This window comes from Podarcis cretensis (assembly GCF_951804945.1).
Source record: "Podarcis cretensis genome assembly, chromosome: 8".
In the NCBI taxonomy this organism is placed as follows: Eukaryota; Metazoa; Chordata; class Lepidosauria; order Squamata; family Lacertidae; genus Podarcis; species Podarcis cretensis.
The window spans coordinates 6,668,757-6,683,629 of NC_137177.1; the positions used below are offsets into that span (position 1 = coordinate 6,668,757).

General features: G+C 45.4%; 1 protein-coding gene across 3 annotated transcripts in view; it reads right to left on the minus strand.

Annotated features, from left to right (window-relative positions):
• The window catches only part of MAP4K1 (mitogen-activated protein kinase kinase kinase kinase 1), a 75,023-nt gene extending 64,580 nt beyond the window's left edge, over positions 1-10,443 (minus strand). The window contains exon 1 of one of the 3 annotated variants that reach the window (XM_079985371.1): positions 10,100-10,443. In XM_079985371.1, the coding sequence (XP_079841497.1) occupies positions 10,100-10,207 (108 nt within the window). In that variant the 5' untranslated portion in view covers positions 10,208-10,443. The remainder of the gene's footprint in view (positions 1-10,099) is intronic. The other 2 variants (XM_079985370.1, XM_079985372.1) reach the window with 2 other exon arrangements.
• Positions 10,444-14,873: the final 4,430 nt, after the last annotated feature.

Sequence of the window (14,873 nt, forward strand, 5' to 3'; positions counted from 1 at the left end):
CAGAAAGGAGAATGTGTTTAAAAGATGGGCAAAGGCCTAAACATGGCTGGAGACCATTTACAGTTGCAAACAAAATGTTTTAAATGTGTTGCAAAGTGCAATACGTGAACGTGGCACCAGATGGCGAAAGTGAGCTATGCCAAATTTGATGTATTTTTCAAAACTTTTTTTTAAAGCATTTTCACAGTGTTTTTTTTATATGCAACAAGTGGGAAACACTGGCCTGAGAGAGCTCCAATTGGAGAACAGCCTTTACCAAAGGTGTCATGGGCTTTGAAGACGCTCCAACTCAGGATGCAAGGGAGAAACATGCTAAGAGGAAGGCACGCTTGGCAAATCCACACCGTGATCAGCTCCCGTCCAGAAACCTATGTCCCCACTGTGGAAGGACGTGTAGATCCAGAATTGACCTCCACAGTCACTTACAGAATCAGCAACTTTGTTTATGGAAGACAATCTTACTTGGCTACGAGGGATCACCGAAGAAGAAGAAAGATTTCCACATTTTGAAGAATGAAGGATTGGTTTTCTATGGAGTGTGTGCACTTAAAATTCGTGTAACAGCAGCAAACACACAAGCCAGGCTTTTTCCTATGACTTCTCTTTAGGGAAGAGGCAGTTTGCAAAAAGAATGGCACAAAATTCAGTTCAAGAAGGACACTGACAAACTGGAACGTGTCCAGAGGAGGGCAACCAAAATGGTCAAAGGCCTGGAAACGATGCCTTATGAGGAACGGCTAAGGGAGCTGGGCATGTTTAGCCTGGAGAAGAGGAGGTTAAGGGGTGATATGATAGCCATGTTCAAATATATAAAAGGATGTCACATAGAGGAGGGAGAAAGGTTGTTTTCTGCTGCTCCAGAGAAGCGGACACGGAGCAATGGTTCCAAACTACAAGAAAGAAGATTCCACCTAAACATTAGGAAGAACTTCCTGACAGTAAGAGCTGTTTGACAGTGGAATTTGCTGCCAAGGAGTGTGGTGGAGTCTCCTTCTTTGGAGGTCTTTAAGCAGAGGCTTGACAACCAGATGTCAGGAGTGCTCTGATGGTGTTTCCTGCTTGGCAGGGGGTTGGACTCGATGGCCCTTGTGGTCTCTTCCAACTCTATGATTCTATGATTCTATGAAAATTATCAATGACAAGTACAAAACGGCTATTTGAAGGTTTAAAAACCTGATTAAAATCAATAATACGCTGGAACCACATATCAACACGCTACATACCTGGGTAGGCCTACGTAAACAAAATATTTTTTAGCAGGAGCCGAAAAGGGTGTAATGAAGACATCTGCCTGATTTGATTTTAGTGTAGTGCAATTTTTTTTTAATTTTAATCTTAATCTTTTCTTATGAATGGCTAATATTTGTCCTTGTGAGTTGTGAACTGTGTTATACTAAAACAAAATAAAAAAATTCCTTCCAGTAGCACCTTAAAGACCAACTAAGTTAGTTCTTGGTATGAGCTTTCGTGTGCATGCACACTTCTTCAGCATGCACACGAAAGCTCATACCAAGAACTGACTTAGTTGGTCTTTAAGGTGCTACTGGAAGGAATTTTTTTATTTTGTTCTGACTATGGCAGACCAACACGGCTACCTATCTGTAACTGTGTTATACTACTTGTGGCTTGTACGAGTCCACTGTTTTATTTGATTTGTTTTGTTGTGTTGTGTTTCATGATGGGCGTAAAGCCGAATAAACATTTTGATTGATTTGATTGATTGACATCTGCCTGATGTCAATATGCAGGGAGTTATTATTATTAAAATCAGTTTTGAGCCTTCCTGGATATTTTAGTGGCCCTATTATCTCCTGTATTTGTTATAGTGTCTGCTGAATTTTATTGTGGGGGTTTTTATTTCACGCCATTCTGATCTATCTACATCTGAGGAAGGTATAAATGGTTTTCTTAAAAAAAGAAAGATAAAAATAATGTGTTCAACCAAGCAGCAGTTGTGAAATTATCAGGACAACAAGCTTGTTACTGGGTATAGCTGCTCACCACAGCACTGATTTGTATCATGTCGGGAGGGGAAATGGCTGCCAGGAACCTATAGCTTATAGCCTCTTCAACAAGCAAATAGTAAGAATTCTATTTTTGGGGCAGACCCCAGCAGCGTTGATTACAAGTTTGCTCCTTGAAAAGTTCCAGCTGCTTTTATTGCTTCCTGTTCAGCGTGGCTGGAGGGTGAATTGTCCCTTGATTGCCCTCTCAATTAGTCAGATTCTATTGACATCGATTGACATGCTGTTTTCCTTTCCTTCCTCTTCTTCTTCTGCTCCCAAAATTGTCGCCACAAATCAGGAAGGGTGGCCAGGTGGGCATATTTGGAATACAAGGGTTCGGCAATGATATCATTCAGATGAACATCAGTATGGAGATGACACCCAGCCCTACCTCTCTTTTAAATCAGAACCAGTGAAGGCAGTGAAGGTCCTGCGTGAGTGCCTGGAGGCGGTTGGAGGGTGGATGGTGGCTAACAGATTGAGGTTGAATCCTGACAAGACAGAAGTACTGTTTTGGGGGGACAGGGGGCGGGCGGGTGGAGGGGACTCCCTGGTCCTGAATGGGGTAACCGTGCCCCTGAAGGACCAGGTGCACAGCCTGGGAGTCATTTTGAACTCGCAGCTGTCCATGGAGGCGCAGGTCAATTCTGTGTCCAGGGCAGCTGTCTGCCAGCTCCATCTGGTTCGCAGGATGAGACCCTATCTGCCCACAGACTGTCTCGCCAGAGTGGTACATGCTCTAGTTATCTCCCGCTTGGGCTACTGCAGTGCGCTCTACGTGGGGCTACTTTTGAAGGTGACCCGGAAACTGCAATTAATCCAGAATGCGGCAGCTAGACTGGTGACTGGGAGCGGCCGCCGAGACCATGTAACACTGGTCTTGAAAGACCTACATTTGCTCCCAGTACATTTCTGAGCACAATTCAAAGTGTTGGTGCTGACCTTTAAAGCCCTCAACAGCCCAGTATACCTGAAGGAGCGTCTCCACCCCATCATTCAGCCCGGACACTGAGATCCAGCGCCGAGGGCTTTCTAGCGGTTCCCACATTGCGAGAAGTAAGGTTACAGGGAACCAGACAGAGGGCCTTCTTGGTACAGTGGTACCTCGGGTTACATATGCTTCAGGTTACAGACGCTTCCGGATACAGACTCAGCTAACCCAGAAATATTACCTTGGTTAAGAACTTTGCTTCAGGATAAGAACAGAAATTGAGCTCCGGTGGTGTGGCGGCAGCAGGAGGCCCCATTAGCTAAAGTGGTGCTTCAGGTTAAGAACAGTTTCAGGTTAAGAACAGACCTCTGGAACGAATTAAGTATGTAACCAGAGGTACTAGTGTAACGGCGCCCACCCTGTGGAACGCCCTCCCATCAGATGTCAAGGAAATAAGCAGCTATCCTATCTTTAAAAGTCTTCTGAAGGCAGCCCTGTTTAGGGAAATTTTTAATATTTAATGCTGTATTGTTTTTAACATTCGATTGGGAGCCGCCCAGAGCGGCTGGGGAAACTCAGCCAGATGGGAGGGGTATAAATAATGTCCTATTTTTTGCTCTATAAGACTCACTTTTTCCCTCCTAAAAAGTAAGGGGAAATGTGTGTGTGTCTTATGGAGCGAATGCAGGCTGCGCAGCTATCCCAGAAGCCAGAACAGGAAGAGGGATTGCTGTATTCACTGCGCAGCGATCCCTCTTGCTGTTCTGGCTTCTGAGATTCAGCATATTTTTTTTCTTGTTTTCCTCCTCCAAAAACTAGGTGCGTCTTGTGATCTGGTGCGTCCTATAGAGCGAAAAATATGGTAAATTATTATTAAGCAAACAAAGCATAGCAATTACAGACAAAGGAACAACTATAGCAGCCTCCAGGGTATAGGTGCCAACTCGGGGAGCGGGACCTGGATGCTGAGGCACCCACAAAATTCTGACTGTGGGTGTCTGACCGGTTGACCTAACGTGGAGTGGAGTGTGCATGACGTCTCATGGTGCGCCGAGACCCAAGAGTACCCATCGCACCCTCCGAAAGACCCATCGGCTTTGCGCAAGGCCCGCCGGGATTCGTAGCAGTTGCAGGAGGCTCCAACAGGGTGCGACAAAGGCACGTGCATGGGAGAGAGGCATGGATGCCACCTGAAGCTCTTTGGAAGAGAAATACAGTGGTGCCCCGCAAGACGAACGCCTCGCAAGACGGAAAACCCGCTAGACGAAAGGGTTTTCCGTTTTGGAGGCGCTTCGCAAAACGAATTTCCCTATGGGCTTGCTTCGCAAGACGAAAATGTCTTGCGAGTTCCTGCGGGTTCCCCCCCCTTTTTTCCCTCTTTTCCCAAGCCGCTAAACCGCTTATCAGCTGATCCGCTAAAAGCCGCTAAACCGCTAATAGCGCTAATCCGCTAAGCTGTCAATGGGCTTGCTTCGCAAGACGAAAAAATCGCTATACGAAGAGCCTCACGGAACGGATTAATTTCGTCTTGCGAGGCACCGCTGTACAATGTAAACGCAGTTATAAACAGGCAGGAGATTCGATTGTGAATTCCAGTTGCCTCACCTTGCTTGAGCCCTGTATCCTGCAGCTCAAAGCGGGAGACTGGTTAGAGAGGAAGGAGAGCACAAGCTGAAACATTTTGGCAGAGGATACAGCTGCAGCACTCAGCTCCTTTGATAGTATCAAGCAGGATGTGAGCCGTTAAGCTAAGTGGGTAGGTGGGCTTTCAACACAAGCTGCCCTTCCTCCAAGAGGCCTTGGAGGGAGAAACTGGCAAACCAGAGGAGATAGGGGTGTTTCCATGCCTTGAAACAACCAAGGCATGTTGTAGGGGAAACTTAAAGCTGTATACAGTGGTACCTCGGGTTACGGACGTTTCAGGTTACAGGCGCTTCAGGTTACAGACGCTTCAGGTTACAGACTCCACTAACCCAGAAATGGTACCTCGGGTTAAGAACTTTGCTTCAGGATGAGAACAGAAATCGCATGGTGGCGGCACAGCAGCAGCGGGAGGCCCCATTAGCTAAAGTGGTGCTTCAGGTTAAGAACAGTTTCAGGTTAAGAACGGACCTCCGGAACGAATTAAGTTCTTAACCCGAGGTACCACTGTACAAAAATGCTTGGTGCACCTGCATCTAATCTTGCCCCTTTCTAAAATTTATGTACAGTGGTACCTCAGGTTACATACGCTTCAGGTTACAGACGCTTCAGGATACAGACTCCGCTAACCCAGAAATAGTACCTCGGGTTAAGAACTTTGCTTCAGGATGAGAACAGAAGTTGTGCTCCAGCGGCGCGGCGGCAGCAGGAGGCCCCATTAGCTAAAGTGGTGCTTCAGGTTAAGAACAGTTTCAGGTTAAGAACAGACCTCTGGAATGAATTAAGTCCTTAACCCGAGGTGCCACTGTACACATGTGCCAGATTCACCCATTCCCCTCCTCAAAGAAACTTGGGAACTGCAGTAAGTAACTGTAATAAACACATAAGAATTAGTTGGGTAAGGGTGCTGGGAGCTGTAGCTTGCGAGGGGGTAAACTACAATTCCTGGAATTCCTTTTTTGAGGAGGGGTCCTTTAAAGGTCTAGTATGTACATGCAGCCATTCTTACTCACAAATTTATTAACAACAATACTGTTTGGGACAAAAATAAGTACAAAGTGCTTTCTGTCCATTTTATTTTCCCCCAGTTTCTATCCCCCCCCCCGATCTTACATTCATCTCATTCTGCCTCAGTTTCCAAATTTTAATCAAGAGCCCTCATGAAAAATCCATCAGCTTTTTAGTGCCAATTTCTCCTAGTAAATGCTTATATGATGTTAGCCACTCTGAACCCGGCTCAAGCCGTGGAGGGCAGGGTACAAATAATTATTACTATTAATATTATTTTTATTATTGCCACTAGTTGTTCCCCCCCCCCCCCGCAACACAATGTCTTTTCCTATGTTCTTTTCACTAATGTCTTCAATTCTTGACACACTTTCCCCTGGTGCGTGAACATTTTTTTGAAATGCAAATTTTGAAGGATAGCTGAGTTTCAGTTTGCATATTGTTTCGGGAACTGAACCAGGAAATGTGATCTGAAACCAATTTCTCCCCTATCGCTGTACAATTTGCAGAAGTTGCTGCCATTCTGAGCATTCCCTGGGAACACCTCCCAGGAAGAACAGCTTTTGTAGATGCCACAGAAAAGCTATGGGGTTCATCCACGTACGAACACACCCCAGTTATTCACTCTCCATTATACCGGTATCTTTCTCTGCCCCCACACCCTTTCTGTGTTGAATTCTGTCCTACATGGTGGGCATTATATGGTAAAAATACGGTAATTATTCTCAGACCAGTAGTATCAGAAGGCAGGCAATCTCCGTTTAAGAAGGAGTGGATGGTGGGGCTTAGATGGGGATCGGGCCCAGGCTACCTGGAGTATCGTATCTCCCTATACAAACCTGCCTGGATGCTAAGATCCTGGGCTGAGCACCTTCTTTGCCTCCCATCAACACCAAAAGCGTGGTTCGTGGTGACACAAGAGAGAGCCTTTTCTGTGGTGGCTCCCATATTGTGAAATTCCCTCCCAAGAGAGGCTAGATTGGCTCCCTCTTTGTTATCCTTCCCCCAACAGGCTGAGGCCTTCGTGCTCAGACAGGCCTTTGAAAACTAAGGTGCAGATTGTGCTGATCGCTGAGTCCCTATCAAGGCAAATTGGATTTTAATTGCTGGTACTAAATGTGTTCTGAAGAATCTCAATTCATGTTTCAACTAGTTTGTTTCTATTACTTTGGATTTTATGATGTTGTCTTTAAGTGCTCTAAGCCTCCTTGAATCCCAACTTGGGACAAATATATGAACGCAGATAATTTAAAAATAACAACAATAACCACCCACTAAAACCAGATGTGCAGGGGGAACCTGTGTCAGGAAGGGGTAGGGAAAGTATGTGTTCCGAAGCATTCTCTTCAACAGCAATACTTTGTTCTTCCGCTAACGCTGTTAATTTTCACATTTTATGTCTGTGCACATGATGCTTACAAGGAGATAAGTTGCAAGGTATCTTGAACAGTCTATTGCGGCCAAAGCCAACCAAAATTCAATTTCCATTAGCTAGCAATAGAAATAGATAATTATAGAAGCATCCCAGGTGCTTATTCTGCATTGATACTTGTCATGGCGGCTTAAAAGGTAAAGGGACCCCTGACCATTAGGTCCAGTCGTGGCCGACTCTGGGGTTGTGGCGCTCATCTCGCTTTACTGGCCGAGGGAGCCGGCGTACAGCTTCCGGGTCATGTGGCCAGCATGACTAAACCGCTTCTGGCAAACCAGAAATGCAGCACACGGAAACGCCGTTTACCTTCCCGCCGGAGTGGTACCTATTTATCTACTTGCACTGGCGTGCTTTCCAACTGCTAGGTTGGCAGGAGCAGGGACCGAGCAACGGGAGCTCACCCTGTTGTGGGGATTCGAACCGCCGACTTTCTGATCAGCAAGTCCTAGGCTCTGTGGTTTAACCCACAGCGTCACCCGTATCCCGTCATGGTGGCTTACGGCCCAAGAAATAAATGTACCCATCCTGTTTTCCAACCACTGAAAAGAGTTTCTAAGGCGGAGCCTTGAGCTGGAAATGGGGAGGGAAAGGTGAGGAGGAGAGGTCAGGAACTAGAGTCCCTAAGGGCCAAATCTGGCCTCTTGAGAGGACCAGATGGTCCTTCATTTGGAGCCTGCCGAATTGCAATGGCCCATCTTACAACATTCAGCTTCACTGAACATCCACGAATTCTAGTGTGACAACAGGAGAGAAAAAACTACCTCTGTACACTTTTTCCATGCTGCGCCGAATTTTATGCACTCCTATCGCATCGCCGCCTGCTTGTCTTTTTTTCCCCTACACTGAAAAGTCCCATATGCTGCAGCCTTGCCTCATGGGGTAGTGCGACTCATGCAACACATTGCCGATTAATATGCACAGAACAATCATTATAAATACTTTATCAACCTTCTGAGAAAAACACAAAACATAAACAAAGCCACAGAGACTTGTGAACTACCCAACTTAAGATGAACTTATAATGTTTGGTTTCAATAGCTTAACTCAGTCTTTTAGATAAGTTCATGAAGATACCAACAAAAGGTAGGTTCGGGGTTATTCACGATACCGAGAGATGCCAGTGGAGTTGTAGATAGATGTTAATGAAGTTGTAGACAATAAAGTTGTAGACGACAGGGTGCCGGCGCTTTTGCACCTGTTTCGCCCTGGCAGTCCAAGTAATCAAGAGCATAGCTGTCAGCTTTTCCCTTTTCTTGCGAGGAATCCTATTCGGAATAAGGGAATTTCCCTTAAAAAATGGGAAATGTTGACAGGTATGATCAAGAGGCCGCTGTTCGCCCCTGATGGGGCCCTTTTATTGAGGCTTGCAGGTAGCACACTCCCAAAATAGTTTTCCGGGCTTCTTCAGTGGTCTAATCTCAAAGTCTTGATACGTATATTGAGTCTTATAAAGAATACTCTTTCTTGGCTTAAGCTTATTGGGCATTGTTGGGAGTGATATAAATAGAAAGGAATATAAGCTCTTTTTATATGCAATAACAGCAGCAAGAATATTATTGGCACAAAAATGGAAGCAAGAAGAATTACCGACGATTGAAGAATGGAGGATGAAGTTAATGGACTATGCAGAACTAGATAAACCAACAGGAAGGATTCGAAACCGGCGGGACCAGAAATTCACGGAAGACTGGAGTAAATTTACGGAATATTTGAAAAGTATTTGTGAAGATCAGACGACGTTTGCTGGTTTGCAAGAAGTTTTGTGAGGAGTATGATTGGAAGTATTGCAAAAATGGAGAAGGGGAAGGATGATTTATTAAGAGATGTAAAGGCAATATAAAGTTAAGAAATGCATAAGAAGTGGATCATCAGAGGTGCTGATGGAAGTCTAAAAAGATTGTATAAGGTATAAGTTTGTGGTACATTTTATAATTTATATGTTAAAATCAATAAAAATTATTTTTTTTAAAAAAGACAAGGGAGAGGGAGCCTCCATCTCTTACTTAAAGTCGCCATCCCATAAAATGTCCCTCGCATTTATCTCTTTTATATTCCATGGAGAGAATTACCAAGGCAGACAGAAGGACTGTTGCCATGCGCTTTCTCTCCCAGTCAGGGTTCCTGTGCCTTTAACTACAACACGGCAGGTGGAAATGCGGCTGGTGAAGTTTTCCCCAACATAGTAGTGAGGCGGAAAGCTGAACCCGTGAAGTGCAGCCTGTCTCGCAGCTTTAAAAAGCAGGCAGTGCCTTGGGCACAGAGACCAGCATTGTGTGGTGGAAGCGCTCAACAGAGCAAGGAATTCATACTCGGCTATGACACACACTAGGACGGCAATGGCGCACATATTGGGAGGAACGCACAAGAGAATTGAGACAGTTGTCGTTACTTCTAAAGATTCATAGGACTGCGCTAAACTACACCACAATGTTGCTGTGAAGATAAAAGGAGGGAGTGATCAAGGTTTCCCCAAGGTCTTTAGGGGAATTGTGGGATGAAATTGTGGCCGACAACCCACTTCTCAGCTTTTCCAATATCATGCAGCTATGAGTTCCACAGGCGAACCCTACTTCATATTTATTTCTTTTGTCCTCAAACCCAGTTCAATTAGTATGCGGCTGTATTGCCGAAGATGCTTTTTTTATTTCAAACAGCTCCAGTGATTGGCAACGCAGGATGTTTCAAAGAGCGGCAGAGAGAGAGATTACAAAATATACCTGGCAGGAGACGAAACCAAGAATAAAATAGAGCATTTTAATTGATGCAAAAGGAAGAGGTGGGTTTTCCCTGCCAGATCTAAGATTATATTATGAGGAATCCTGTTTTTGCTGGTCAATTAGTGTGAAGAAGAAGAAGCAGAGGAGGAGTTTGGATTTGATATCCCGCTTTATCCCTACCCGAAGGCGTCTCAAAGCGGCTAACATTCTCCTTTCCCTTCCTTCCCCACAACAAACACCCTGTGAGGTGAGTGGGGCTGAGAGACTTCAGAGAAGAGTGCAGCTGTGGAAGTCGTAGCCCCAAACGTGTGATGCCCTCAGCCATTCAGTCTCTCCAGAAAGGAGCAGCGGTTTGGTTGCTTACCTTGTAGACTTCTCCATAGGTCCCTCCGCCAACTCTCAACAGAAGTTCAAAGTCGTCTTGGGGGTTTCGGGTAGAAATGTCTAGGGCAGCTCTTTCCTGGGCATCCATTGTTCAGTGAATCCCCACCCCACCCCTGGCCACCCCAAGGCGGAGGTTTGCAAAGTCTGCGACTCTCTCACTGCGTGTGGGCGTCAGAACAGCAATGTGGTCAGGGCACTTTATAAATTTCTCAGGGTTCTGCTTCCTGATTTGATGCACGATTGGTTTGTGCGAGCTCCACCGTGGCCTTTAAAGCCCTGCGGCGGGTATACAGAGATCACATCGGTTCCTCTATTGCATGGGTAGGCAACCTAAGACCTGGGGGCCGGTTCCGGCCCAATCACCTTCTAAATCCGGCCCGCGGACGGTCCGGGAATCTGTGTGTTTTTACTGTGCCCTTTTATTTAAAATGCATGAGTAGAATGTGCCCTTTTATTTAAAATGCATCTCTGGGTTATTTGTGGGGCCTAGGAATTCATTAATCCCCCCCCCCCCCCAATATAGTGTCCCCCCCCCAAGGTCTGAGGGACAGTGGACTAGCCCCCTGCTGAAAAAATTTGCTGACCCCTGCTCTATCTCCTCCTCTTCGCTGGCCCTTTTGCAGGATCGGTTTCCCCCGAGGAAGGGTCTGGGGCTGGCGCACCGGCGGGGAACTCCGCGCCAGGGGCCACAATGCGGCCCTTGGGACTCTCACTGGTCACACCCTGGACAGGCCTGGCTGCAAATCTTCCTTGAGTGCTTTTGCATGCCCACAATGTGTCTAGAACTCTGATAACGCTTCTTGGTGATGAAGGAGAGTGAAGGCTCTGTGAGTGTTTGCAGGAACTGGCCTACTGTACGAAGGTAAAATGTACATTCATTGCTCCGCCCACTTTTGCCCCTGGCCACGCCCACCACTGACATGTAGCTCTCAGATGGCTACCCAGAAAGGAATGTGGCCCCTGGCCAGCATCCTCTTCGCAGTGCGTCAGTGGAAAACCCAAAGCACTACAGCACTCCAGGCACTTGAATTCAAAATCATGCTGCATCCCACCTTTGAGCCATTATTATTATTATTATTATTATTATTATTATTATTATTATTTATACCCCGCTCACCTGGCTGGGTTTCGCCAGCCACTCTGGGCGGCTCACAACAGAGTATTAAAAGCACAATACAGCATTAAACATTAAAAACTTCCCTAAACAGGGCTGCCTTCAGATGTCTTCTAAAAGTCGGATAGTTGCTTATTTCCTTGACATCTGATGGGAGGACGTTCCACAGGGCGGGCACCACCACCGAGAAGGCCCTCTGCCTAGTTCCCTGTAACTTGGGTTCTCGCAGTGAGGGAATCGCCAGAAGGCCCTCGACGCTGGACCCCAGTGTCTGGGGGTGGAGATGCTCCTTCAGATATACAGGGCCGAGGCCATTTAGGGCTTTAAAGGTCAGCACCAACACTTTGTGCTTGGAAATGTACTGTGAGTCAATGCAGGTCTCTCAGGACCGGTGTTATGTGGTCTTGGCGGCTGCTCCCAGTCAGCAGTCTAGGTGCCACATTCTGGATAAACTGCAGTTTCTGAGTCACCTTCAAAGGTAGCCCCACATAGAGCGCATTACAGTAGTCCAAGCGGGAGATAACCAGAGCATGCACCATTCTGGCAAGACAGTCTGCGGGCAGGGAGGGTCTCAGCCTGCGTACCAGATGGAGCTGGTAGACAGCTACCCTGGACACAGAATTGACCTGCGCCTCCATGGACAGCTCTCAGCCACGGAGAGCTGTCCATGAATTTGTCCAATCTTCTTTTTAAACTGTCCAAGTAGGCAGCCAAAAGCTTATTGCGGAAGTGAGTTCCATTGTTTAACTATGTGCTTATGATGCCTGCAGGAGTGCAAAGGTCAAAGGAAGCTCCTTCATCAGTGGTATTGTAGCACCCTGCTTGTGGTTAACGCTTAGCTGGAATGAAATATTCAACGCAGCAATAGAGAAATTAAAATAATAATTTATTTGTCAGACAAATAAATATGAGGCACAGTGGTATATGGTTACCAAGCTCTGGCCTGGCCTCTTGCCATTCTGGCCAGCACTTAGATTTCCTTAATCCAGCCCCCTTGCTCCTCCTGTGGCTGCCTCTGTCCAATCAGCCTGGTTGAAATTCCTATTGGCTGTTTGCTAGAACCAATCACAAAAGATACACCCATTTCCTCTTGTCCTTTTATGGGAAACAAAAAGATATATATTCTTCTATCTATAAATGACAAATAAGTAGTAATATATCTTACATGTGTCTCAACAAGGAACCTTAATTACCAGCTCACCTCGCCCTATTGCCCTCCAAAACAGATGGTTTAATCTCAAATTTTTGTCTTAAACAGATGTCAAGGATCATCATTGAAAGATCTCCTTCCTTTGGAGGTCTCTAAACAAAAGCTTGACAACCATATGTGTGCTCTAATGATGTTTCCCGCTTGGCAGGGGGGGCTAGGCTGGTGGCTGATGGCCCCTGTGATCTCTTCCAACTATATGAAATAAGAATCTAGCATAAGGATTTAACATTTCTTAGCTTCTAATTCCTTTGCATATTACATTTAAGCCAATATATTTAATACATAACATAGATAGCTTTTTAGAAGAATAAACCTTTTCAAAGTAAAGGAAGGAACAGTTCCAGCCTCAAAAATAGAAAGAAAGAAAACCTATCTTCTCCAGCCAAGCCAGTTGCCTTTTTCACTGCTCTTGACCTTTGAACCTTAGGAAAATATGGCTCAAGTTTAATGGGAGGCACATGGTTTTATTTTACTATTTACCCACTCTTAATTATGTTTTTCTCTGCTTTTTTATCTTCTGTAATATGTAGGGTCAGTGTAACCTTGGCTGTCAGCCTGTAATTCCCTTTTTACGACTTTGAGAATTGTTTTCTGCTATAAATCAGGGGGGCCCCTTGTCTAGGAGGAAAAACATTGCCAAGGTTCTTAGGCAGCTGGTCTTCTGCCTGGCATGAACATTTGAAAATCTTTAAGCTCATTTTAAGATACAGGCCCTGATCAAAATAAGCTTGATAAAAATGCAGGCTTATGATTAGATGCCTCAGTATAGTCCGGGGGTCACTAGAAGTTGAAGATCCTTTATTATTTCTGCAGCTGGGTCTCAGTCTCCAGCATGCTAGAGCCGCCTGACCAGCATGAAAGGGGAGCTTTCTGTCAATTGTATGCTCCAAAACTAAGCATGCAGGAATACTGAAAATGCAAGGTGCTCCAAATCATTTGCTTATGTATTATTATTTTTTTATAGAATATTTATTAAAGTTTTCCAAAAATAATACAATGTGAAATAAAAAAAGAAAAAATAACATAAATACAAAAATACAAAAATAATTAAAAACACATAGAATTTCCATTACTTATTTTCTTGTAACTTATTTTCCAGACCTCCTCATACCTCCCTTTTTTGTATTCCAATTCAAATTGTTAGTTCAGCAAATCTTCACCATTTAGTTTTTACTTATTTCTAAACCTTATTTTTCATATCTCTTAAGCATTACAGCTGGAAACCCCTTAACTTCTGTCCAACATCGTTCTAACATTCATTAATTTTGCAATATTTCTGTAAATAGTCTTTAAACTTCTTCCAATCTTCTTCCGCCGACTCTTTTCTCTGGTCTCAGATTCTGCCGGTCATTTCTGCCAGTCCCATATAGTCCATCATCTTCATCTGCCATTCTTCCAGAGTGGGTAGATCTTGTGTCTTCCAATATTTTGCGATGAGTATTCTTGCTGCTGTTGTCGCATATATAAAAAAAGTTCTGTCCTTCTTTGGCACCAATTGGCCAACCATGCCCAGGAGAAAGGCCTCTGGTTTCTTCAGCTTATGTATGTGCACAGAACACAGTATGATCTAGCAGAAAGGCAACAGCTGGAGATTTGCACCGATTGTTGCAATACATCCACAATTACAAATCATTGTGTAATTGTGCAATTTTAGAAGGGGGCATGGCTGTGACTATCACTTCGCTTCTGATTTTGCCACTACGCTACCGTTCCTTGTTACCACTGGCGCAGACTACAGTGCTGCCTCGCAAGACGAAATTAATCCGTTCCGTGAGGCTCTTCGTCTAGCGGTTTTTTCGTCTTGTGAAGCAAGCCCATTGACAGCTTAGCGGATTAGCGCTATTAGCGGTTTAGCGGCTTTTAGCGGATCAGCTGATAAGCGGCTTATCAGAGGATCAGCTGATAAGCGGCTTAGGGCTTAGGAAAAGGGGGGGAAAGGGGGGAAAACCCCACAGGAACTCGCAAGACATTTTCGTCTTGCGAAGCAAGCCCATAGGGAAATTCGTTTTGCGAAGCGCCTCCAAAATGGAAAACCCTTTTGTCTAGCGGGTTTTCCGTCTTGCGAGGCGTTCGTCTTGCGGGGCACCACTGTATATGCCCACGATGCAGCCTTGTCTCGCCTGACGCCGGCTCTCCAGGGTCTCAGCCAGAGACCCGTGTTCCCTTTCCCCCACTCCTTGAACCTTTTCACTGGAGATGGTGCAAAGTGAACCAGGTGCCTTCCAGCAGGTGTTCTGCCACCGAGCGAAGGTTCCCTCCCTGAAGAAACCACAGCTCAGCGAACTGGTACAATGGTACCTCGGGTTAAGTACTTAATTCGTTCCGGAGGTCCGTTCTTAACCTGAAACTGTTCTTAACCTGAAGCACCACTTTAGCTAATGGGGAATCCTGCTGCGCCGCCGGAGCACGATTTCTGTTCTCATCCTGAAG